This window comes from Poromitra crassiceps, assembly GCF_964638095.1.
Source record: "Poromitra crassiceps genome assembly, chromosome: 4".
Taxonomy (NCBI): Eukaryota; Metazoa; Chordata; class Actinopteri; order Beryciformes; family Melamphaidae; genus Poromitra; species Poromitra crassiceps.
Genome location: NC_139626.1, coordinates 60890873 through 60917912, shown reverse-complemented (window position 1 = coordinate 60917912; position 27040 = coordinate 60890873). Strand labels below are relative to the sequence as shown.

Here is a 27040-nt window from a genome sequence, read left to right as displayed (position 1 = left end):
TAACACTGATCTCTGCTCTCCTCCTGTGGTCAGGACGTGGAGGTGCCTCTGCACTTGCTGCGTTATGTCTGCCTGTTCTGTGGGAAGCACGGCCTCTCCCTGATGAAGGAGTGCTTCGAGTCGGGGTCCCCGGAGAGCCTGCCCTTCCCCATCGCCCACGCCTTCATCACCATCGTCTCCAACGTGAGTCTCTCACCACACAAACACGTCTTCATCAACATCGTCTCCAACGTGAGAGTCTCTCACCACAAACACTCACACCTTCATCACCATCGTCTCCAACATGAGTCTCTCACACCACACAAACAGTCACACCTTCATCACCATCGTCTCCAACATGAGTTTCTCACACCACACAAACACTCACACCTTCATCACAATCGTCTCCAACATGAGTCTCTCTCACCACACAAACACTCACACCTTCATCACAATCGTCTCCAACATGAGTCTCTCACACCACACAAACACTCAGGCCTTCATCACAATCGTCTCCAACATGAGTCTCTCACACCACACAAACACTCAGGCCTTCATCACCATCGTCTCCAACATGAGTCTCTCTCACCACACAAACACCGCTGTACTATGTCGCTCTCCTGTAGCCCCGCATGCAGGGCGAATGTATCTCCGCAACTGTAACTCGTAGAGACTCACGGGTGGCGGCGTTGGATTTGGGGTTAAAAAATACATATAGGCCATTGGAGGCATCGCAATCTGACCTTCCGTTTCCCAGAAAATGTTAACATTTCTCTGATTGGATAGTGGGAGGTTGGGAGTTCCAATTTACTGACCAAACACTCTTTTTCAGTGATTGCTGTCAGAATATAGAGCCGTTTAACACTTATTTGAACACAAAAACATCAGCTTCAATTTGACATTGATCCATGTTTAAAATGCTACATATTGCACCTTAACAGGCTTGAGAAACTCCCCTGGGAAAGAAGAGGTTCGAGCAATGCCTGCAGTAAATTAATAATTAGGGGTGCACCGATCGATCGGCAAGCAATCTGTATCGGCCGATATTGACCTCAAATATGCGATCGGCAATTTTTCCATATACGGTAAAAAAAAAGAAAAGAAAAAAAAGCCCTATCACTAATCAGGCTTTCCAACGATATAAAATACAATGCCAATTGGTATTATTAACACATTCACTGCCAACAACGTGTAAACACGTTTTCAGAATCCAGCTGTTGACTGCCAACAACGTGTTAACACCTTGATTGCCAGCGACGAGTGTACTCATCAAACACAATCCAGCTGTTAACTGCCAGCGACGAGTGTACTCGTCAAAAAAATCGTTTTTTTTTTTTTGACGGTGGGGCGTTGATCAATCCCTTTTACGTCTCCTATACAATTATTGGAGGTATTGAATGTGTATAATCTATTTTACCGACCCACTAAGTGTTGACAGTGCTCCCCCAGACGAGCGAAATCAAAGAAAAAGGGAGCAAGCCATTCAAGGAAATGGCGAGGCGATTTTACAGTATTACATTCTCATGAAAATGGTTGGGGGAAAACGCTCTCGTTTTCGCGCTGATTGCTGGCGATGCGGGATTGCAAATTTACATAATACATTACAGGTGGAACACACTTTGAAACACGCAGCATAAATATGACCAGAATCGCAAAAGCTTCTCTCAACCAAAACTCCCAAGAAGCGAGCGAGTCCATGCCGACTTCCTCAAACAGCAGCCTGCAGACAGGCACAGGACAGCAGCAAAAGCACTGAGACTGTGACGGCCGCTGCAGCCAAGAAGAGGGAGGAGTTGAAGCAACTCTGCCTCTCGCTCTCTCCCTCTCTCTCTCTCTCTCTCTCTCGCTCTCTCGAGAGAGAGAGAGAGAGGGAGGGAGAGCGAGAGGGAGGGGGAGAGAGAGAGAGAGAGAGAGGGAGGGAGAGCGAGGGGAAGGGAGAGAGAGAGAGAGCGAGAGGGGGAGGGAGAGAGAGAGAGAGAGAGAGCCAAAAATGAATGGTTAAAGTGACAGTTCTATCGAATTTCACAAAAAGCCGTTTATCTCTGAATATTTTTTCTGATGCTAAAACCATGCTGTATTCAACTGCTAATGCTTACATAACTACTAACTCTACAAACTAACTCTTTTAGACAGAGAAAGTACACATTCTATTAGTACTTTTGAGATATTGTATGTTCACAAACTCCAAGCAGAAAATAATCCTCGGCGCTTGTAAAATGAGCCACAATCCTCAAAAAACGGCTTGGCAGAAGCTACCTACAGCAAGAAAAAAACGGCTGGCAGTCAATGTGTTAACACGTTTTCAGAATCGATTTTTTTTTTTTGACGGTGGATCGTTGATCTGGCCCTTTTGCATCTTCTATTATACTGTTAGAGCCGCCGGGCGTGTGCAATCCATTCCGCCGACCCACTGAGTGGCGACGGTGCTCAGACTATTGAGTGTTGTTTGGCCAGAAACGCACGCATTCCAGCTGAGCTCAACCGAGGACCCAGAAGCGAACGAGCCTCATTCTCATACTGTAGGCGAAAACCTTTCACACGGGCGCACGGCGGTGGGGGGTTCCAAAGGTGGACTGGGTGGAAAGCACACTTTGAAGCGCGCAGCATAAAGCCTAGAGTCACACAAGGCTTCGTCAAAGCTCTCAACCGAAAATCCAAGAACGGATTAAGCCACATCCACGCTCGCCGACGAGGGGCCGCCAGAGAGGGAGGCTGCTGCTCACTGCTCAGACAGGCAGGAGAGACTGGCTTGTGACTGACAAACGCTGCTGAAATCCACCAGACACGCCCACGGAGGGAGGAGTTGTAAGGAGAGGGGGTGCGGGTGCTGCTATGGAGGAAATTACTGTTCAGAACTATATTGTTTATGTCTGATGTCTCACTGATGCCAAAAATAAATGGTTAAAGTGACTATTTGATTGAATTTCACAAAACTGCGATTATCTCAGCTTTTTGTCTCAGACGCTGAAACCATGCTGTACTCAACGGCTAATATCTACATAACTACTAACTCTACAAACTAACTCTTTTAGACAGAGAAAGCACACATTCTATTAGTACTTTTGTGAACTTTGTGTTCACAAAGTCCAATCAGAAAATTATCCTTGGCTCTTGTAAAATGAGCCAGAATCCTCAAAAAAACCCTCTGGCAAAAGCTACCTACAGTAAAAAAAAAAGGCTGGCAGTGAATGTGTTAAAGGGGAGAAATAATCGACCTAAAATAACGTTTCCAAACTTTCTTTGAGGAGTTTATATATCGGTGATCGGTAATCGGTGATCGGTCGATGATCGGTTGGGCAGATATTTCCCATAGGCGATCGGTGATCGGTGGCAAAAAACGTGGCCTGTGGCCTTGAAAGTGTCTGTTGGAATTTACTGTTTCTTAATGCACAAAATGTTAGTTCGCTGCTCTCACCCCTAAAGAATGCAAATGTATTTAAACCTTTGAGGTATTATTAGTACATGGAAGTACATGGAGCTGTTTTCCCACTAGCATAATATTTCATTATGTACAACTAGGTCTACATTGTTTAGGGATTAATTTATTGACCAAAGCAAAAAAAGATCCATGTATGTAGTTCTACAGGCATCCAGTTCACATTCTCTGCTCCTTTTTGTGTCTCGGCGTCAGTTTGTTTAACATGGTTTGTTGTTGTTTTTTGTGCCGCCCACAGATCCGAATATGGTTGCACATTCCTGCCGTCATGCAGCACATAATACCGTTCCGTACCTATGTCATACGGTAAGTTCACTTCACCTATGTCATACGGTAAGTTCACTTCACCTATGTCATACGGTAAGTTCACTTCACCTATGTCATACGGTAAGTTCACTTCACCTATGTCATACGGTAAGTTCACTTCACCTATGTCATACGGTAAGTTCACTTCACCTATGTCATACGGTAAGTTCACTTCAAATCAAATACACTTCACAGTAGGAATTGGCATTTCTAGCAAGAACACTTGTCGAAAGTCGCTGGGCCAAAGTCGAAATTCACCCACTTTTTTTTTTTTGCAAGTCAAATTTTACATGGTCTCCCCTGATTCTAAGTATATTTGAATCGCTTGGTTTGACCAAGTACAACAATTTCTATAAGCATTTTACACAAGGTCTATGGAAAATGAATGGCGGATGAAATCCCATGGACAGGGAGAGGGGGTGACTTTGGCACTCACTCTTGTTGTCAATGGGCAGCCAGACCTATGTTAGCCGTTAGCATTAGCGTAGCGTCGAGATGGCTCAGGGAACAGTAGGCAGAATATGAGATTTTCTTCATGCAGTAACGAGCCTTGAAACCTTTTCCTTGTGGCTGAGTGTTGGTGTAATATAGACAGTTTAAGACCATTTCTACTACATTTCTAGTGTTTCTAGAGCTACTGGCTGCTGCACTGCTGACAGCTAAGCCTAGAGAACCGTTCTGCTCCAGTGTGCACTGCACAGCTCCTACGGCAACGTCACATTGACAAACTGAGTCATTCTTAAAGAGACAGGTGCAGGTAAAAATAAAAACAATTCTAAATAATAATAAAAAAACGATTTTAGACTTTCAACAATAAAAGTCGATCTTGATAATAAAAACGATTATTAGAATATTCGAAATTCGTTGCCCATCCCTACTTCACAGTGTTTACAGAGTCATGTAGCACATAATGCCATTCCGCACCTATATCATAGGTAAGTTAACTTCAAATCAAATACACTTCAGTGTTTGCAGGGGTGGCAGTTTCCTTTGAATTAGGAATAGGGCAAGATATTACCAGCTGGTGACTTTCAGTTTTCTGGTAAATGTCTCTCCTCCAGCAGCCACATCGGCAGGTGACCAACCATCATCTGGAGGTCGGCCATGTGAAATCCCTTTTTTTCCCTCTCCAAAATTCCATTGAATCTGTTTCCTTTTTTTTCCCCCATTTTCATTTTAATTTGGGCGTTCGGATCGTTTTGATTTGTTTTTCTTTTTTGATGACTTGGCTCTCTCAGACAGCCTCTTCCACATGTTCCTCAAAGTGAAAACCAAGTTGTGAGGTGACGTGAGGGTCAGGGGTGTAGTGGAGGGTAAACGCGAGTAAACGCAGTTTACCCACCTTTTGAAATGAGGCAGATAGAGGCCATTTACACCTGGCATTAACATGCATTTTCTGCCATCAGATTGCAATCAGATTGTATTTTATCACTTCAGCCTGATTCCATTTACACCTGGCACTAACATGCGTTTTGGGTGAACAGATTGCAATCCGATTGCTCTCCAGCTCGAACGTCATCACGCGCGCGCCCCCCTGAACGTGTGCATGCATGTTTGCATACATGCACAGGGAAATAGAGGTTATTGTTAAGCTCAAATGCACAGTGAACGCCCCCTTCACCTGGACAAAACGATGGCCGATCACGCAGCACTGCATCCATTTCTTTATAAAAAGGACACGTTGCCCTACCCCTGCCAATTTTCTTGTTCTTGTCCTTGGCCTGTCTGTAAGCCAGTTTCAGGTGTTTAATTTTTCACTGACGGTAGCTGTGTTTCCATTACCCTCAGAAATGTGCAAAATCTAAATAGGCCTATCGCAATAAAAATCGGGTAATGGAAACACGTAAATTTAGAAAAACCTCCCAAATATCGCAAAAAGCTTTTGCGCTCTCATGAGGTAGTTTTTCAGACGTGTCGATATAGCAGTTTATCGCAAAAGTGTAATGGAAACACATTTTCAGCATTTGCACGTCATGTGACCCATCTTCTCCTTTGGAAAAGGAGCGGAAAATGAAAGGAAATGAGGGAGAAAGGGTTCGATATAAGCCGCGGCAAAACCTCTGCAGCAAGTGGAAAACTTTGAAGGAACGCTACCTAGCAGAAAGGCGAGTGTTGTGCAAAAGCGGAGCGGGGGGGAGAAAGAGAATTTTTAGCCGGTCCATGGTATCAGGCTGCCTGTGTGTGTGCGCATTTGGCACAGCGGCGAGATGAGGGCACACACAGTCAGCCTTTTTTCCCCTCCATCTCTAAATCGGACCAGTTTTATTTCCTTTTTTCCTCTGTCTGTCGCGCTTACTGCATTCACCGCAGCCAGCAACATGTTGCCACTCATTTCTTTTGAATTGATAATCAGGCTCGTTTATATGCGCTGTAACTTCATGTGGTGATTTGCATTGACCATTTGGTTGGATTTGAGCATGCAGGGGACGGGATATGGGGCAGATCCCGTGCGTAATCACTGTGGCAGCTGCTGGTAACGGGGAATTGCGTTCAGGTGTGCGCGCCGTCACCGACTTCCGAAGATTATGTATTTCCGTATGGTAGTTGCTGAATGCGTTTTGAGAGGACGCATTGCATTTACACTTGTGTTAAATGTTGTCATAATGCGTCCCTGACCACCTCCGGAGGTGGTTTGGCCGATCAGATTGCAATCCTTCTTCAATGCGTTTTGGGGGTGTTTACACCTGTACTTTCAAGTGATAAAATACAATCGGATTGCAATCTGATGGCAGAAAACGCATGTTAATGCCAGGTGTAAATGGCCTCATAGTTTACTCACCTATTTTCAGATCACCTATATAAATCAATGAGGGAAAACAAGGTGGGTAAACTACTCACCTTGGATAGTTTACCCACCTCTGGATTTACCACTACACCCCTGGGGCCGGTTGCACCAACTGGTCTTAACTATGCCTGGTCATAACTCCTACGTCGGTCTTAGTTAAGACCATGGACTTACGCCTGTTGCACCAACACGGCTTACGTCTGGTCTTAACTATGCTTTTTTTTTTTAAAAGCAATGCCACTCATTCCATGTGAATTGTCGGGGAATGCCCTCTGATTGGATGATGTTGCAAAAAATGTGCCTCGCGACCTGCTTGGAGCACTGTGCCACTACGCTCTCTCAGCCACTACTGTAAAACACCCTCCCTCCTCCCACCCTCCCTTGCTCCGGGGGAAAAATGGCGGTGATTGAGCCAGACAGACAGTCTGAATGAAATTGAATGTAACGTTCCCAATTCTATGTATTAAATTCTGAAAAATGAACGGCAACATTTGGGAAGGCTAAGCCACACAACTAGTTAGTTATAATCTAACATCGTGCTTCAAAGACGGAGAACTGGCTGTGTTACGACGATGACGGAAGGACTCAAAAAGGTCTCCGCTCATAAGACACAGAGATCTCTGTTACAGGCAGGCGCTACGCCTCCTCCTGACCAGGCGTAAGAGTTACGCCTGGTAGTAGTGAAAAGAAGGCTTAAGCCGTCTTGGTGCAACCGGCGTAGCTGTTAGGTCGTAAAGTTACGACCAACTTAGCTTAAGACCAGTGTAAGACCAGTTGGTGCAACCGGCCCCTGGTGAGGGTACCACACGAGACTGACCCCCCTCTCAAAACACCCCCATCGAAAACGGACTCATTTCTCTAGGCCTATTTTAGAATGATGAAATCATTTAGGTTACTACAATAATTAGGTCTACCTTTGATTTGAATAAGTATGCCTACTTCTATCGATTTCAGCCAAATTATGGAAAATGCTGCAATATTCCAGGTTTTACACAGTTGATTCAATTTTTATTAGCAAATTCGACGATTCTGTCCGTTTCTTTTCAGTTTTGCGGAAATCATATGGCCCTAGCTGGAGGTATTGTTGCTGCTCTAGAAAACTGCCTGGTTGGTGAGATGGAGAAGGAGGCTGGTGAATTTCACTTGGGGAAAGAAAGCACAAACCGCAGAGTGACCCGTATCACGGCCACTCCTCTGCTCAGCTGTTGTCATTTTCAGGCTAAAACTAGAGCAGAGGAAGAGATTTGCCATCTCAGATCTGTCTCATATCCTGCTTGGGTTTGAAAGAATAAGCTGCCCTTTTTTGTTGAACACCTTGTCTCCCCACCAGCACTCAGGAGCCACATTGACGGAAAAAAAAAAATCTTTGCAAGAGCCCCAATCCGAAAAATGATCTTTCCTCCCTTTTTTTTTTTTTTTTTAGATTTTTATTTAATTATTTTATTTTAAGTAGTACTTGAAAAAAGCCACAACTACCCATAAAGGAGCCACATGTGGCTCTAGAGCTCGAGAGTTGAGTATCGCTGATCTAAACGCTCTCCCGTCCAAGTCAGGCTGGCACTATAGGAAAGTAAAATGTTACTTATTACATCTTTAAATGCTGCCGGGGGGGAAACTCTGCTTGTCCATATTGAAGTGCAGTCGTTCAGTTGAATCTGACAGAATACACAATATGCCTTTCTCTTCTCTCTGCCTCTTCTGATGAGCTGACTAGACGTGGTCGATTTGTCCGAGCGCTCCCGCTCTCCGTCTCTCTCTCTCTCTCTCTCTCTCTCTCTCTCTCTCTCTCTCCCCCTCGCTCAGACAGTGCCGCTCGCTCGCTCTCTCGCTCGCTCGCTCTCACTCTCTTCCCCCGAACACCAGTGCCACGCGTTTGTTGCTAGGAAGAGCTTTCCTCACCATGGCAACAGTCGCCATGGCTGCAGTCACCCTCTCTCTCTCTCTCCTCACATGACCCTGGCGGAGGCAGCGCAGAGCAGCGCTGGTAATGTGACGCTGCCGCCGCCCCCCTGCTCTGTCTGAGCAGAGGTTTGGCTCCGCCCCCCTGCTCTGTCTGAGCAGAGGCTCCGCCCCCCTGCTCTGTCTGAGCAGAGGTTTGGCAGGAGGCTGCAACTAAACATTATTGTCATTATCACTTAAAGGAACACTCCGCCCATTTTCAACCAGCTTTGTATCATTAGAACATCAGTAGCATATCAGAAAACTGTAAAACGGTTTTGAAGTCTGTCATTTAATTTGACAGTTATTGAGTGTTAAAGTGCGGACCAGTGACATCACTGGTCCACACTAACTCAAATTAATAATAACTCATTGACTCAAATCAACTCTCAATAACTGTCAAACTATTCATCATTCATCTAGTTTGACAGTTATTGAGAGTTGATTTGAGTTAATGAGTTATTAATTTGAGTTAGGGTGGACCAGTGATGTCACTGGTCCACACTTTAACACTCAATAACTGTCAAATTAAATGACAGACTTCAAAACAGTTTACACTTTTCTGATATACTACTGACGTTCTAATGCTACAAAGCTGGTTGAAAATGGGCAGAGTGTTCCTTTAAGTCTAGAACGTTGTTCTTAAACTTTTACATGTCAAGGACTCCAAAACGGACACACCATTACACCACGGACCCCCATTTGATAAGATGTTGTCCCGGGGTCCCCCCCATCTGATTGTCTTGTTTCTTTTGAGATGTTTTACTGCAGAACGTGTCGTGTATAAAACCCATGACCAAAACCGTCATACATCCTGTCATTCTGTTACTTAGGGATTATAGTGAAAATAAATTACATTTTTGCTGGGGAGCCCCGCTTTGAGAACCACTGGTCTAGAAAATGAAATAATAACCAAATGGCCATCACCATGTACAAGAACCTAGTGATGAATACTGAAGAATAAAACCAAAATCAAGACTATTGGGTGATGACCAGCAGCCAAGAAAAATAAATTGAAGTATTCATTTTACAATGCAATATACGAATACAAAAAAGCAAGCAAATCTTTGTGAAGCTGTAACCAGCAAATGTTTGGTATTTTTACTTGATAACTGATTAAACCGATTTATTCATGATCTAATTGATACATCTTCTGTCTACCAGCTAAACGACACTAATGAGTGTTGTAAAAAGTATAATCAAGATAGGTATTTGAGTCAGGTCCTGTGTGTATTTTGGCCTATTCTGCGTGTCTTTCTCTCATATTTCTCCATATGAATCTTATGAATACACTATTTGTATTATATATGTGTATAGCGTATTCATATGAATCTTATGAATACACTATTTGTATTATATATGTGTATAGTGTATTCATATGAATCTTATGAATACACTATTTGTATTATATATGTGTATAGTGTATTCATATGAATCTTATGAATACACTATTTGTATTATATATGTGTATAGTGTATTCATATGAATCTTATGAATACACTATTTGTATTATATATGTGTATAGTGTATTCATATGAATCTTATGAATACACTATTTGTATTATATATGTGTATAGTGTATTCATATGAATCTTATGAATACACTATTTGTATTATATATGTGTATAGTGTATTCATATGAATCTTATGAATACACTATTTGTATTATATATGTGTATAGTGTATTCATATGAATCTTATGAATACACTATTTGTATTATATATGTGTATAGTGTATTCATATGAATCTTATGAATACACTATTTGTATTATATATGTGTATAGTGTATTCATATGAATCTTATGAATACACTATTTGTATTATATATGTGTATAGTGTATTCATATGAATCTTATGAATACACTATTTGTATTATATATGTGTATAGTGTATTCATATGAATCTTATGAATACACTATTTGTATTATATATGTGTATAGTGTATTCATATGAATCTTATGAATACACTATTTGTATTATATATGTGTATAGTGTATTCATATGAATCTTATGAATACACTATTTGTATTATATATGTGTATAGTGTATTCATATGAATCTTATGAATACACTATTTGTATTATATATGTGTATAGTGTATTCATATGAATCTTATGAATACACTATTTGTATTATATATGTGTATAGTGTATTCATATGAATCTTATGAATACACTATTTGTATTATATATGTGTATAGTGTATTCATATGAATCTTATGAATACACTATTTGTATTATATATGTGTATAGTGTATTCATATGAATCTTATGAATACACTATTTGTATTATATATGTGTATAGTGTATTCATATGAATCTTATGAATACACTATTTGTATTATATATGTGTATAGTGTATTCATATGAATCTTATGAATACACTATTTGTATTATATATGTGTATAGTGTATTCATATGAATCTTATGAATACACTATTTGTATTATATATGTGTATAGTGTATTCATATGAATCTTATGAATACACTATTTGTATTATATATGTGTATAGTGTATTCATATGAATCTTATGAATACACTATTTGTATTATATATGTGTATAGTGTATTCATATGAATCTTATGAATACACTATTTGTATTATATATGTGTATAGTGTATTCATATGAATCTTATGAATACACTATTTGTATTATATATGTGTATAGTGTATTCATATGAATCTTATGAATACACTATTTGTATTATATATGTGTATAGTGTATTCATATGAATCTTATGAATACACTATTTGTATTATATATGTGTATAGTGTATTCATATGAATCTTATGAATACACTATTTGTATTATATATGTGTATAGTGTATTCATATGAATCTTATGAATACACTATTTGTATTATATATGTGTATAGTGTATTCATATGAATCTTATGAATACACTATTTGTATTATATATGTGTATAGTGTATTCATATGAATCTTATGAATACACAATTTCCCTGTTGTATGTATCTGCAAGGAGTGTGTGTTTCAACCAGGAAGAAAGGGTTTCTAACAGGTTTTAAAGACCTGCAGGTCATGAAACTCACTCGGTACATCACCGACTGTGGAAAATGTTCTGTTACATTGCATTAGATTGGATGACAGTTTAAATCATCCCTGTGGGACAGTTGGCTCGCTGCAGCGGGAAATGGTAACGGGATACAGCAAAGGAAACGATCAAATAGAAAAATAGCATAAAGGAGGATGTCACAAATGGGTTACGTAACGAGAGGAAGTGCGATTTTGGATGTATATTTATGTCAGTTGAAACGGCTCAGTGAGATCTTTTCAGCGGCAAAAGGACACAACTGAAATCGCGACCCATACGTTTTAATTGAACAAAAACTGAAAGGCGTAAAAGTAGGGCCTAACTGCACTTACGCCCTTTTGGCACAAAGCAAAGCCCCACTTTTGAGACTGAACAAGCCTTGTGAACAGAGGAGTCTAACACTTAGGTCAACTGAGAATGCATACTGACGTAAGTAACGCTAGCACGGCAGCCTGCTCTCATATTTTTTACTATCGTATTCATATCCTAATTAATTACCACGGTCAATATTAGATGAATGTAAATATGTTAAAGGTCCCAATTCGTGCAGCTGTAACCTCTTAAAAACGTGTGTCTCTGGTCCATAAAACATGATTCTGGATTAATCTGTCGAAAATATAGCAACCCCGTTTGTTGTGACGGAGTTCTCACTTCCTCATCTCGTCGCTTCCCAAGAATGGCCTGTTTCTATAATATATTCAGAACTAACAGTTCCCATTGGCCGCTGAGGGAGATCAGATTAGCGTCTGTGGACCAGCACGCTAGGTTGCGAGTTATCGTTAACTTAACGGTACTACGCTAAAGAGGACATCTCAAAATGCCTAGACTTACCGAATGCACCTCTGCAGTTGCTGGATCACGTACAGTTGGCGTCGCTCCAGCTAGAAGTGTTAATTTTGTGGCTATAGACTAAATGGTGCAGGTAGCTTGTGTGAGAGAGACCCGCGCAGTATGCAGGAGGAAGCTCGTGACGTCCCAATTCCACTCTGGGCAAACGAAGCGTTGGAGGAGACTGCAGGGGGACGCTGGATAGGGACAAATCCAACTGTGGCAGTTCTGAGGTTGTGACCACTCATTACAGGGAGGGCTGACAGCAGTATATATGCATTTACAAGTAAAAACAGCTTTTGCACGGAATGGGACCTTTAATATTCCCATGAAATACTTTTGTGCCTATAGACGGTTTTCACCAGCTGCAACCCCAGAGCACTTCCTTTTTCTCAGTTTCTTCTTCTGTGTTTTATTGCGGTTGGCATCCTTATGTTGCATTGCCGCCACCTACTGAGTTGTATCATCTTCACAGTGCTAACTATTTACAGTGTCCACTTTCTCAGCTGTTCAGGGGGAAACACAAATACGTCTATTTCTATTTTTTTCCTATGTGAACGTTTAAATGTAAATACAGGCCTATGCGTGCAATAACGTACAGTATGTCAGCTTACTCTGTAACATGTAGCTTTTATTAGCCTCTCAGGCTAGCTCTGGACCTGACGACAACGCTTCCTACAATACTACCCAACGTGTGCACGTCTTTCCAACAAGGGTGGTTGTTATGGCAACTATCAACAACAATAACAACTACTAATAACTACTACAACAAGACATAAAGACGAAATTAGCTACCTTGTTACTGTGTGTGTCGGAGACACGGCCTAACGTTGACATTTAATATGAGCCGAATATTAGTCTGCGCTCAGCTATGTATACAGGAAGTAAACCGGATATTCAGGTGGCTTGTGACGGTCAGCACTGAGTCTAACCCAACACTGCACCAGTCAGCACTCAGTCTAACCCAACACTGCACCAGTCAGCACTCAGTCTAACCCAACACTGCACCAGTCAGCACTCAGTCTAACCCAACACTGCACCAGTCAGCACTCAGTCTAACCCAACACTGCACCAGTCAGCACTCAGTCTAACCCAACACTGCACCAGTCAGCACTCAGTCTAACCCAACACTGCACCAGTCAGCACTGAGTCTAACCCAACACTGCACCAGTCAGCACTCAGTCTAACCCAACACTGCACCAGTCAGCACTCAGTCTAACCCAACACTGCACCAGTCAGCACTCAGTCTAACCCAACACTGCACCAGTCAGCACTGAGTCTAACACTGCACCAGTCAGCACTCAGTCTAACCCAACACTGCACCAGTCAGCACTCAGTCTAACCCAACACTGCACCAGTCAGCACTGAGTCTAACCCAACACTGCACCAGTCAGCACTCAGTCTAACCCAACACTGCACCAGTCAGCACTCAGCCTAACCCAACACTGCACCAGTCAGCACTCAGCCTAACCCAACACTGCACCAGTCAGCACTCAGTCTAACCCAACACTGCACCAGTCTGCACTGAGTCTAACCCAACACTGCACCAGTCAGCACTGAGTCTAACCCAACACTGCACCAGTCAGCACTCAGTCTAACCCAACACTGCACCAGTCAGCACTGAACCTAACCCAACACTGCACCAGTCAGCACTCAGTCTAACCCAACACTGCACCAGTCAGCACTGAACCTAACCCAACACTGCACCAGTCAGCACTGAGTCTAACCCAACACTGCACCAGTCAGCACTGAACCTAACCCAACACTGCACCAGTCAGCACTCAGTCTAACCCTACACTGCACCAGTCTGCACTCAGCCTAACCCAACACTGCACCAGTCAGCACTCAGCCTAACCCAACACTGCACCAGTCAGCACTCAACCTAACCCAACACTGCACCAGTCAGCACTCAACCTAACCCAACACTGCACCAGTCAGCACTCAACCTAACTCAACACTGCACCAGTCTGCACTCAGTCTAACCCAACACTGCACCAGTCAGCACTGAGTCTAACCCAACACTGCACCAGTCAGCACTCGGTCTAACCCAACCCTGCACCAGTCAGCACTCAGCCTAACCCAACACTGCACCAGTCAGCACTCAGCCTAACCAAACACTGCACCAGTCAGCACTGAGTCTAACCCAACACTGCACCAGTCAGCACTCAGTCTAACCCAACACTGCACCAGTCAGCACTCAACCTAACCCAACACTGCACCAGTCAGCACTCAACCTAACCCAACACTGCACCAGTCAGCACTCAACCTAACCCAACACTGCACCAGTCAGCACTCAACCTAACCCAACACTGCACCAGTCAGCACTCAACCTAACCCAACACTGCACCAGTCAGCACTCAACCTAACCCAACACTGCACCAGTCAGCACTCAACCTAACCCAACACTGCACCAGTCAGCACTCAGCCTAACCCAACACTGCACCAGTCAGCACTCCAAAATGCATAGGCTGCATACCACACACGATCCATTAGAAAACAAGCTAAATTAATAACGGAGAGATTTCTGTTGGTTTGTTTTGAAGCAGGCAGTAGAACAGAACAGTTGGTTTGTTTTGAAGCAGGCAGTAGAACAGAACAGTTGGTTTGTTTTGAAGCAGGCAGTAGAACAGAACAGGAAGTGATTTCTGTTGGTTTGTTTTGAAGCAGGCAGTAGAACAGAACAGTTGGTTTGTTTTGAAGCAGGCAGTAGAACAGAACAGGAAGTGATTTCTGTTGGTTTGTTTTGAAGCAGGCAGTAGAACAGAACAGTTGGTTTGTTTTGAAGCAGGCAGTAGAACAGAACAGTTGGTTTGTTTTGAAGCAGGCAGTAGAACAGAACAGTTGGTTTGTTTTGAAGCAGGCAGTAGAACAGAACAGGAAGCGTCGCAGATAAAGGATCTACTTGATGTAACAAAAGAAGAAGAAACAAAATCTACATTTCAAATTCAAATCAGAAACTAAGCTGAATGAGTCAAACCACCCGTTCCACTGACCTTACGTTTTCACATAACCATCTGGGAACTGGTTTCACTCCGGAGACCATTTCAAAGGGCAGGCACTTTCAAAAAAGACCTGGCAGGTGATTGGATGAACCATCTGTCTGTCACGGATTTGTTGTGTGATCTCATGATCTGGCGTGAATTCAGCTGCGTCGCGAGGTTACCGTTCCACCAGGCTTTCTCTGTTTTCTCTTTGTTTCGGTCGGACCGTCGTCTCTCTGGTCGCAGCTCGTTTTCCCCAAAACAAACGTGGGAACGATCACCTCTGGTTTAACATCTTCAATAACTCTCCATTGAGGACGAACAACATTGTGCATGTAAAGTTTTCTGAAACATAAAAGTTGCAACTGTTTTTTTTATTGATTGACGTGAATTTATACAACAGGAACTTAGACAACGGAATAATTATTTTGGCGGTAGTAAAAGGAAAAACTAGACTTAACACAATTGGGTGGTTACTCTCACATGAGACTAATACTAGGGCTGTGGCGATTCACTTATCTCCCGATTCGATACTATCACGGTACTTGGGTGCCGATTCGATATATATTGCGATTCTTAAGTATTGCGATTCTACGATTATTGCGATTCGATATTGCGATTTTTGTTTCTTTTTTTCTTTTCTTTTTTCAGTTTGTTTGCTTTTTTACACTAGATTAGAACATGGGAAAAGTTGAATCATACACTAGAGACTGTATATTATATCATGAGTAGGGCTGGGCGATATAGTTAAAAACAGGGGCGGACTGGGATCATAATTTAGGCCGGGCATTAGATACCAAGCAGGCCAGGCCGATATGGGCCGACGCGCGTGAAATTTGGGCCGTTTGAAGCCAGATTTGGGCCGTTTGAAGCCCAATTTGGGCCGTTTGAAGTCCAATTTTACAATGAGATGCACCCACTTTAACCCTGAAGTGTAATTATTACTTCAGACTAACTAAAGTAATAAAACCACTAGTAAACCAGTAGGCGGCGCCTGGCCTGCTGTTCAGTGAGTGGCCTGACTGCGGGCACCCAATTTTTTTTTTTTTTTTTTTTTTTTTGTGATTATCGATTATGGAATAAAAGATTGATTCAAAAAATCGTGACATTAAAAATCACGATACTTAGGTGAATCGATTTTTTCCACCCCTAACTAATACCGTCATATACCCCGGTCTAATGTCAGGAAGGTATGAAAAAAGATATACTGCCCAGTTGAAGTGAGCCTACAGGCGCAGACACAACGTGTGCCAATCTGCTTATTCTGCGTACTCATTACTCCAACCTCCTTCACCACCACACGCTTCAAGTGCACCACCTCCAACCCATCACAACTAAGCTCTGGACCTGAGGCGTCAGGGCCTTCACTGCAGCCGCCCCCACCCTCTGGAATGCCCTCCCCAGCCATAGCCGTCATGCTGACGCTGTCCTCCTTCAAAAAAAGCCCTCAAAACCCACCTCTTTACCCGTGCTTTCAACCCATGAAGTTATTTTCTCACTTTTTTTTTCTCTATTAAAGTTGTTTGATCTTGTATTGTAAAGCATCATCATCATCATCAACAATCATTGGGCAGTGGTGGCACCAATGGTTAGAGAAGCGAGCTTGTGACCGGAAGGTCGTCGGTTCAATCCCCGGGACCGGCAGGATAAATCTGGGTGGGGAAAGTGAAAAGGCAGCGCTTGCCCCTCCCTCATTACCACCACTGAAGTGCCCTTGAGCAAGGCCCTTAACCCCAACTGCTCCAGTGGAGCTGCTCAGTGGCCAGCAGATCAGACTGTGGTTGTACTGGTCAGCTTCCAGGTGTGAATGTGTGTGTGAATGTGAACAGGGCACTCCTGAAAAAGAGAGCATTGCTCTCAGTGAGACTCCCCCTGTATAAATAAAGGTAAAAAAAAAAAAAGCATCTTTGAGCACTAGGAAAAGCGCTATATAAATCTGATGTATTATTATTATTATTGTTATTATTGTTATTATTAGGGGTTCTTGCCCCGAAGAGGCTGAAACCCACTGTTGATTGTTTTCACCTGTCGGGCATCAAAGATCTCTCACAGACGAGACCTCTCACTCTCCACCACGCACGGTCACACGCACGACACACTCACGCACACACGTGCGAGCACCCACTGTTTTTAACACATTCACTGCCAGCCGTTTTTTTTTTACTGTAGGTAGGTTCTGCCAGAGGTTTTTTTTGAGGATTCTGGCTCATCTTTCAAGACCCGAGGATTATTTTCTGCTAAGATTTTGTGAACACACAATATCTCAAAAGAACTAATAGAATGTGTGCTTTCTCTGTCTAAAAGAGTTAGTTTGTAGAGTTAGTAGTTATGTAAGCATTAGCAGTTGAATACAGCATGGTTTCAGCGTCTGAAAAATTATTCAGAGATAAACGGCTTTTTGTGAAATTCGATAGAACAGTCACTTTAACCATTCATTTTTGGCATCAGTAAGACGTCAGACATCTAAACAATAGTTTTGAACAGTAATTTCCTCCATAACAGCAGGAAACCCCCCTCTGCTTCCAACTCCTCCCTCCGTGGGCGTTCTTCTTGGCTGCAGCGGCCGTGTCACAAGCTTGTCACCAGTCTCACTGCTTTGCTGCTGCTGCTGCCTGTCTGCGCGGCCGCTCTTTGAGGAAGTCTGGATGGACTCGCTCGATTCTTGGAGTTTTGGTTGAGAGCTTTGATGAAGCTTTTGCGATTCTGGTCATATTTATGCTGCGTGTTTCAAAGTGTGTTCCACCCGTAATCTATTATGCAAATTTGCAATCCCGCACTGCCAGCAATCAGCGCGAAAACGAAAGCGTTTTCGCCAATCCATTTTCATGAGAATGGCTTCGAGGAAGCCATTCTCATGAAAATGCTTGCCTTCCTCTAGTCAGGAGAGCACTGTCGCCACTTAGTGGGTCGGTGGAATGGGTTGTAAACGTTCGGTGGTTCCAATAATTATATAAGAGATGTAAAAGGGTTAGATGCACATCCCACGGTCAAAAAAAAAAAAAAAATTTTTTTTTTTAGGCCAGTGAAGATTCACAGCCCTAGCGTTAGGGTTGTCAAAAGTATCGATAGTATCGAAAAAATCAATACTAAAAATTTCAAACGGATACAATACTCAATTGCAACACTATCAATATCAGCAGTACTTTCTCTTAATGAAAAATCAAACATACTACTGATTTCGCCCTCCCTGTCATTGGTGGGTATCTGTTGCTTCAACAAGCTCAAAGTGTTCCGATAGGCTGATGACTAGAGCAGGGGTATCCGTTGTGTTATGATAGGCTGATGACTAGAGCAGGGGTATCTGTTGTGTTATGATAGGCTGATGACTAGAGCAGGGGTAATCTGCTGTGTTGTGATAGGCTGATGACTAGAGCAGGTGTAATCTGCTGTGTTCTGATAGGCTGATGACTAGAACAGGTGTACTCTGCTGTGTAAGTGCAAAGTTTTTAATGGGTTTTATCAGGCCTAGATTATGGAGAAGCGTGCGTCTGTCCGTCCATCTGTCTTCGTTTATTTTTTATGCCGATGTCTTGTCGCATCCCCCCACGTGGTATCGAAAAGGGTATCGACTATCGATATTTGCCTAGGTATCGAAGCAGAAATTCTAGTATCGTGACATCCCTACTGGGCGGAGCCATGTGACTGAACACGATTTTTTTTAAAGTTCATGAACGCACGCATAACCAAATGAACATCAGTTAATTGAATGAATGAGTTAATTTAATTAATTGACTTAGCAAGATGAAGTCAGTTCGAGGTTGTTAAGGTTGTCCTGTGTGTGTGTGTGTGTGCGTGTGTGTGTGTGTGTGTGTCTGTGTGTGTGTGTGGCAGGTATCTATGTAAGCTGTCGGACCAGGAGCTGCGGCAGAGCGCGGCGCGCAACATGGCAGACCTGATGTGGAGCACAGTGAAGGAGCCTCTGGACAGCGCGCTGTGCTTCGACAAGGAGAGCCTGGACCTGGCCTTCAAATACTTCATGTCCCCCACGCTCACCATGAGGCTAGCCGGACTCAGCCAAATCACTGTGAGTCACACAGCATGCCCCCCCCACGCTCACCATGAGGCTAGCCGGACTTCAAATCCTCCAGCTTTAGGCTTAATCTTGGCCGCGGGAAAAACCATTTTCAAAGGGGTTCCTTGACCTCTCACCTCAAGATATCTAATGAAAATGGGTTCTGTGGGTACCCACAGGTCTCCCTCTTTAAACTGTAAATGTGAGAATATATTCAAGAATGGCATAGGCCAGGGCTCTTATTTCTTATTTGATTTGATTTTTGACAGTGCACCTTAACGCAACAGGCAAGATACCCGCTGAGTGTCCAAATGTTCATGTCATTCTGGCCAATACTCCACTTCTGTTATAACGTTTCAGTCTGGAATGTGGAATATCTTTCAATAATCTTTATGACTAAAAGGCTAAAAGTAATCTCATGTGTACGAAATTACTGTTCTACATTGAAGTAGAAATTTAAATAATTACCTCGTTCGTTTTGGTTGGTTTGGTTTTATTTCGCTTCAACAGTGCCTTTTTGTTTGTTTGTGTGACCCTGAACACAGGCTTTGAGAATCCCGGGCCACTTGCTGATACTTATGCTTAAATTAACCCACTCATATTCTGGTTTATTTTGAGAAAAACATTTTGGCTAGTGGAAATTCTAATTGGCTGGTAACTTTAAAATCTAGCAGCCATATTGGCAGGTGGTCAAAAAAGTTAATTTCAAGCCCTGCAGGGAGAGCAGGTGGTGACATAGGAGTGATACCAAAAAAAATCAAATATTGGTGGTTAAGACTGAATAATGACATCACAGCTGTTCATTTAAAATGAGTTATTCCTCTAAACCCGACTTCAAGTGCTAATTTTCTTTTGCGCCGGCGCCGTTCGGCCCCCAGCCCTCGGCCCTCAGCAAAATGTGGCCCTTGGTTAAAAGTAATTGAAGACCCCTGGCATAGGCGATGGCACATTTGCGCTGTGTGTGTGTGTGTGTGTGTGTGTGTGTGTGTGTGTGTCTGTGTGTCTGTGGGGGGGAGGGGGGGGGGGGGGGGGTTGATAAATGTTCCTATATCATAAAAGGGTGGCCTGACGGGAAACGTTGGGGAACCACTGCTGCAAGGACTTTTGCTCTGTTCTTCAAGGTAAATAAAGGTCCTGGACATTTGGACACACATGAGAAGTTTAGCCGAGAGCCAGCTGGCCTCCAGAATGACTTGTATGAAGTGAGCATGTGTTGGTGTGGTGAAATGAACATGTGCTGTATGAAGACTCAGACTGTGCTCATGACGTGTTGCTGCCCCCAGAATGACTTGTATGAAGTGAGAATGTGTTGGTGTGGTGAAATGAACATGTGCTGTATGAAGACTCAGACTGTGCTCATGACGTGTTGCTGCCCCCAGAATGACTTGTATGAAGTGAGCATGTGTTGGTGTGGTGAAATGAACATGTGCTGTATGAAGACTCAGACTGTGCTCATGACGTGTTGCTGTATGAAGACTCAGACTGTGCTCATGACGTGTTGCTGTATGAAGACTCAGACTGTGCTCATGACGTGTTGCTGTATGAAGACTCAGACTGTGCTCATGACGTGTTGCTGTATGAAGACTCAGACTGTGCTCATGACGTGTTGCTGTATGAAGACTCAGACTGTGCTCATGACGTGTTGGTGTGGTGAAATGAACATGTGCTGTATGAAGACTCAGACTGTGCTCATGATGTGTTGGTGTGGTGAAATGAACATGTGCTGTATGAAGACTCAGACTGTGCTCATGATGTGTTGCTGCCCCGCTCACACATCAAGCATGTTCCTGTCTGTGTGTGTCCCCAGAACCAGCTGCACACCTTCAACGACGTCTGCAACAACGAGTCCCTGGTGTCCGACACAGAGACGTAAGGCTGCTTCCGCTATGCACACACACACACACACGAACGCACACGCACACACACACACACACACACACGCACACACACACACACACACACTCACACACACACACACACACACACTAATGAAGGGGTTAAAGCTGTCCGCAACCGTAACTCGTAGAGACTCACGGATGGATAGAAATTAGGCCTCGACCTCCCACTATCCAATCAGAGAAATGTTTACATTTTCTGGGAAACGGAAGGTCCGATAGCGATGCCTGTAAAGGACTACATGTATTTTTTTCCCACCCCGAATCCAACGCCGCCACCCGTGAGTCTGTACGAGTTACAGTTGCGGAGATACATCCGCCCTGCATGCAGGGCTACAGGAGAGAGACAGAGCACAGCGGGGGGGTTGGGGCTTTCAAGTCACTGAGCAAACACTCTATTTCAGTGACTGCTGTCAGAATATATAGAGCCATTTAACACTTATTTGAACTAGGGATGCACCGATCGATCGGCACGTGACCGGAAATGGCCGATTTCCACGTGATCGGCCTCGATCGGTGATCTGCGCCGGTCACTCTAAAATGCCGATTCTGTGAGCCGACGTGCGCGCACCCAAAAGCAGCGAGACCGACGGATGAGTTGCAGCCAAAATAAAAGCTGCCACTACACACATGCCACAGCATGTCTTCTCAGTGTGGAGCCGCAGACTGGAGGGGCTGGGTAGGTTGTTTGGAGTCCACTCCAGTCCAGTCTGAGCGGCTCGCTTCACCTCACCCCTCTTCCGCGACCAGCTGCACTCCACATCACCGCTGCCTGCTGCTGCTGCTGCTATCTGCCAGTCACGTTGTAACGTGGATACAGGAGAGGACTTTTGTTTCGTATTGCGAATAGAACGACGAACATAATAATAAAACGCATCGGACCAGTGTGCAAGGTTTACTGTGCGAGATGATTTTTTTTCGAATGGCGGATAAAAAAAAACGGACTGTGTGTAAACTACGATATTCAAACTGAGTCAACTCAAACTCATTTCCTCATCTAGGCTACTCAATAACAGCCAAATCCACAACTGTAGAGTGGGCATGGCTTCGAAGGTCTCTGGGCTCCAGAGCTATAGGCTATAAACTCCTTGTCCATGGATAACATTTTGACGTTTATTTATTTTATTAATTTATTTGGCAGGGACATATTATACAAAAAAACATTAAACCCCATAGGGGAAGATATGTTTTGTAACAGATTCAGCCAGGCTACTTTCCATCTGAAGCCCCTGTTCTGTTGCACGTTTTTTCTTTTGGAAAAGTAAATGCATGATAGCTGTGGGATATACTGGTTGTTTTATATTCATTGTATTTACACAAAAAAGAACAGCTCTGTCCAGTAACCTGGAACACTTTTATTTTGAGATGTTTTTGAGTGAGATCGTCCTACCTCATGCAAATGATAAGAAATGTGACATGCATGTTAATTTTCTATTAAAGCAAAGTAAAAAAAAAAAAAAAAACGTCAAAAAATAACCCGTCAATTATTGTTCTTAGAAAGAAAATCGGAATCGGCAAAAATCGGTATCGGCAAGTCAGACTATTCAAAAATCGGAAATCGGAATCGGCCAACAAAATCGCAATCGGTGCATCCCTAATTTGAACACAAAAACATGGCTGAATGCAGCTTTAAGTCTTCAAAGATTCCACGACACTCAACTTAAGAGAAGAAAAGCCTTTTTGTTTTACTCGGTTGATGCATTTACTGTACTCGACTAACGAAGTCTTTCTCTGTTTGGTTCGTCCCTCCAGCTCTATAGCCAAGGAGCTAGCCGACTGGCTAATCCACAACAACGTGGTGGAGCACATATTCGGACCAAATTTGCACATCGAGGTGAGCACTCGCATCCAGTCACGTGAAGGGAGTCATTTTGTCACAATGCCAATTTGTAACTTTCATGCTGAAAGTATGTAGTGTGTATTTTGGACTCTTAACGGGACAGTGAAACTGAAAAGTAGCTTAGTGCTAGCTACATGCTTGTCGGGCGTTAGCATCTTGGCAAATGAAGATGAAAAATAAAGTAAAACACCATTGATAGCAATAATAGCTACAGTGCTAACATTACCGCTGACATTCACTTAGCAAAGGACTGCTATGGTAATGTTGTAAGCCCAACGAAGCACTAAGCCCACTTATAGTGAAGAAAAGCTGAACCATGTGGCCTCATCAGGAAGCTAGAGATGAGTCTTCTAGTAGCTCGCCAAACACTTCCACAATCAAGTCCTGTGTGATAGCGAGGCGGCGGGCTGCCATGTTGTCTGTGTTTTCCAGATCATTAAATAGTCTGATAGTGAGACTGCGGGTGTCCATGTTTGTGTGTTTTCCAGATCATTAAACACTGACAGTGAGGCGGTGGGCGGCCATGTTTGTGTGTTTTCCAGATCATTAAACAGTCTGATAGTGAGGCAGCGGGCGGCCATGTTTGTGTGTTTTCCAGATCATTAAACACTGATAGTGAGGTGGCGGGCGTCCATGTTTGTGTGTTTTCCAGATCATTAAACACTCTGATAGTGAGGCTGCGGGTGGCCATGTTTGTGTGTTTTCCAGATCATTAAACAGTCTGATAGTGAGGCGGCGGGCGGCCATGTTTGTGTGTTTTCCAGATCATTAAACAGTCTGATAGTGAGGCAGCGGGCGGCCATGTTTGTGTGTTTTCCAGATCATTAAACACTGATAGTGAGGTGGCGGGCGTCCATGTTTGTGTGTTTTCCAGATCATTAAACACTCTTGATAGTGAGGCTGCGGGCGGCCATGTTTGTGTGTTTTCCAGATAATTAAACACTGATAGTGAGGCTGCGGGCGGCCATGTTTGTGTGTTTTCCAGATCATTAAACAGTCTGATAGTGAGGCTGCGGGCGGCCATGTTTGTGTGTTTTCCAGATCATTAAACACTGATAGTGAGGCTGCGGGCGGCCATGTTTGTGTGTTTTCCAGATCATTAAACACTCTTGATAGTGAGGCTGCGGGCGGCCATGTTTGTGTGTTTTCCAGATCATTAAACACTGATAGTGAGGCTGCGGGCGGCCATGTTTGTGTGTTTTCCAGATCATTAAACAGTCTGATAGTGAGGCTGCGGGCGGCAATGTTTGTGTGTTTTCCAGATCATTAAACACTCTGATAGTGAGGCTGCGGGCGGCCATGTTTGTGTGTTTTCCAGATCATTAAACACTGATAGTAAGGCTGCGGGCGGCCATGCTTGTGTGTTTTCCAGATCATTAAACACTCTGATAAGTGAGGCTGCGGGCGGCCATGTTTGTGTGTTTTCCAGATCATTAAACAGTCTGATAGTGAGGCTGCGGGCGGCCATGTTTGTGTGTTTCCCAGATCATTAAACACTCTGATAGTGAGGCGGCGGGTGGCCATGTTTGTGTGTTTTCCAGATCATTAAACACTCTGATAGTGAGGCGGCGGGCGGCCATGTTTGTGTGTTTTCCAGGTCATTAAACACTGATAGTGAGGCTGTGGGTGGCCATGTTTGTGTGTTTTCCAGATCATTAAACACTCTGATAGTGAGGCGGCGGGTGGCCATATTTGTGTGTTTTCCAGATCATTAAACACTCTGATAGTGAGGCTGCGGGTGGCCATGTTTGTGTGTTTTCCAGATCATTAAACACTCTGATAGTGAGGCTGCGGGCGGCAATGTTTGTGTGTTTTCCAGATCATTAAACACTGATAGTAAGGCTGCGGGCGGCCATGCTTGTGTGTTTTCCAGATCATTAAACACTCTGATAAGTGAGGCTGCGGGCGGCCATGTTTGTGTGTTTTCCAGATCATTAAACAGTCTGATAGTGAGGCTGCGGGCGGCCATGTTTGTGTGTTTCCCAGATCATTAAACACTCTGATAGTGAGGCGGCGGGTGGCCATGTTTGTGTGTTTTCCAGATCATTAAACACTCTGATAGTGAGGCGGCGGGCGGCCATGTTTGTGTGTTTTCCAGGTCATTAAACACTGATAGTGAGGCTGTGGGTGGCCATGTTTGTGTGTTTTCCAGATCATTAAACACTCTGATAGTGAGGCGGCGGGTGGCCATATTTGTGTGTTTTCCAGATCATTAAACACTCTGATAGTGAGGCTGCGGGTGGCCATGTTTGTGTGTTTTCCAGATCATTAAACAGTCTGATAGTGAGGCTGCGGGCGGCCATGTTTGTGTGTTTTCCAGATCATTAAACAGTCTGATAGTGAGGCGGCGGGTGGCCATGTTTGTGTGTTTTCCAGATCATTAAACACTCTGATAGTGAGGCTGCGGGCGGCCATGTTTGTGTGTTTTCCAGATCATTAAACACTCTGATAGTGAGGCTGCGGGCGGCCATGTTTGTGTGTTTTCCAGATCATTAAACACTGATAGTGAGGCGGCGGGTGGCCATGTTTGTGTGTTTTCCAGATCATTAAACACTGATAGTGAGGCGGCGGGTGGCCATGTTTGTGTGTTTTCCAGATCATTAAACACTGATAGTGAGGCGGCGGGTGGCCATGTTTGTGTGTTTTCCAGATCATTAAACACTGATAGTGAGGCGGCGGGTGGCCATATTTGTGTGTTTTCCAGATCATTAAACACTGATAGTGAGGCGGCGGGTGGCCATGTTTGTGTGTTTTCCAGATCACTAAACAGTCTGATAGTGAGGCTGCGGGTGGCCATGTTTGTGTGTTTTCCAGATCATTAAACACTGATAGTGAGGCTGCGGGTGGCCATGTTTGTGTGTTTTCCAGATCATTAAACAGTCTGATAGTGAGGCGGCGGGTGGCCATGTTTGTGTGTTTTCCAGATCATTAAACACTCTGATAGTGAGGCTGCGGGTGGCCATGTTTGTGTGTTTTCCAGATCATTAAACAGTCTGATAGTGAGGCTGCGGGCGGCCATGTTTGTGTGTTTTCCAGATCATTAAACACTCTGATAGTGAGGCTGCGGGTGGCCATGTTTGTGTGTTTTCCAGATCATTAAACAGTCTGATAGTGAGGCTGCGGACGGCCATGTTTGTGTGTTTTCCAGATCATTAAACAGTCTGATAGTGAGGCTGCGGGCGGCCATCTTTGTGTGTTTTCCAGATCATTAAACAGTGCCAAGTCATCCTGAACTTCCTGGCTGCAGAGGGCCGGCTCAGCACTCAGCATGTGGACTGCATCTGGGCTGGAGCTCAGGTGAGACAGAGCTTCTACCTGTCCACTGCTGTATGGACACAGACTGTAGTAGAATACAATGTTAGATTAGATCAACAACAACCAAACAGCAAAAACAACTATAGATAGTTTATGTTTTTATACCAGCTGCATCCAGTACACCAAGCTATGGCCACCACATTTGACATGATGCTTCATTAAAATAATGATAATTTACACAGACTTTAAAAAAAAAAAAATTTTTTAATTTATATTATATGGAGTAATTTTTTTCATTAAAAAAAATAACAAAAAAATAATGGAAACTTTTATTTATTTATTTTTTGTTCTGTTTACATGAACTTATACAGTATCTGCTTCCCAGGATTTTGTCAAAAGTTTAACAGTCTTAACAGTATTGTGTACTTGTGTAGGATTTCTGTACCACTTAAGGTTTTGCACATCAAGTCCGTATTTTTCATCCGATATTGTCGCACGTGTTAAAATAAGTACGTCCTCATGTTGTGTCCCTCACGTTTACACACTGACTCCAAAACTTTTGTCCGTCATTAAAGTTTTCGAAACAGGTTAGATTTTCTGCCTTTTTTGCATCAGCCTTTTGCGAGCTGTTTGTTTTCGGATGACGGATAATTAAAAGTTGCTTTCTGTTGATCTGTGTGTCATCTCTGTCATCTCTGTGTGATCTCTGTCATCTGTGTGTGTGATCTC

General features: G+C 43.5%; 1 protein-coding gene across 1 annotated transcript in view; it reads left to right on the top strand.

Annotated features, from left to right (window-relative positions):
• usp34 (ubiquitin specific peptidase 34) overlaps positions 1-27040 on the top strand; it is a 249063-nt gene that overhangs the window by 59120 nt on the left and 162903 nt on the right. The window contains 6 exon segments of the mRNA XM_083636161.1: positions 34-183; positions 3654-3721; positions 19141-19333; positions 21129-21190; positions 22969-23050; positions 26261-26353. Coding sequence (XP_083492287.1) covers positions 34-183; positions 3654-3721; positions 19141-19333; positions 21129-21190; positions 22969-23050; positions 26261-26353 — 648 coding nt within the window.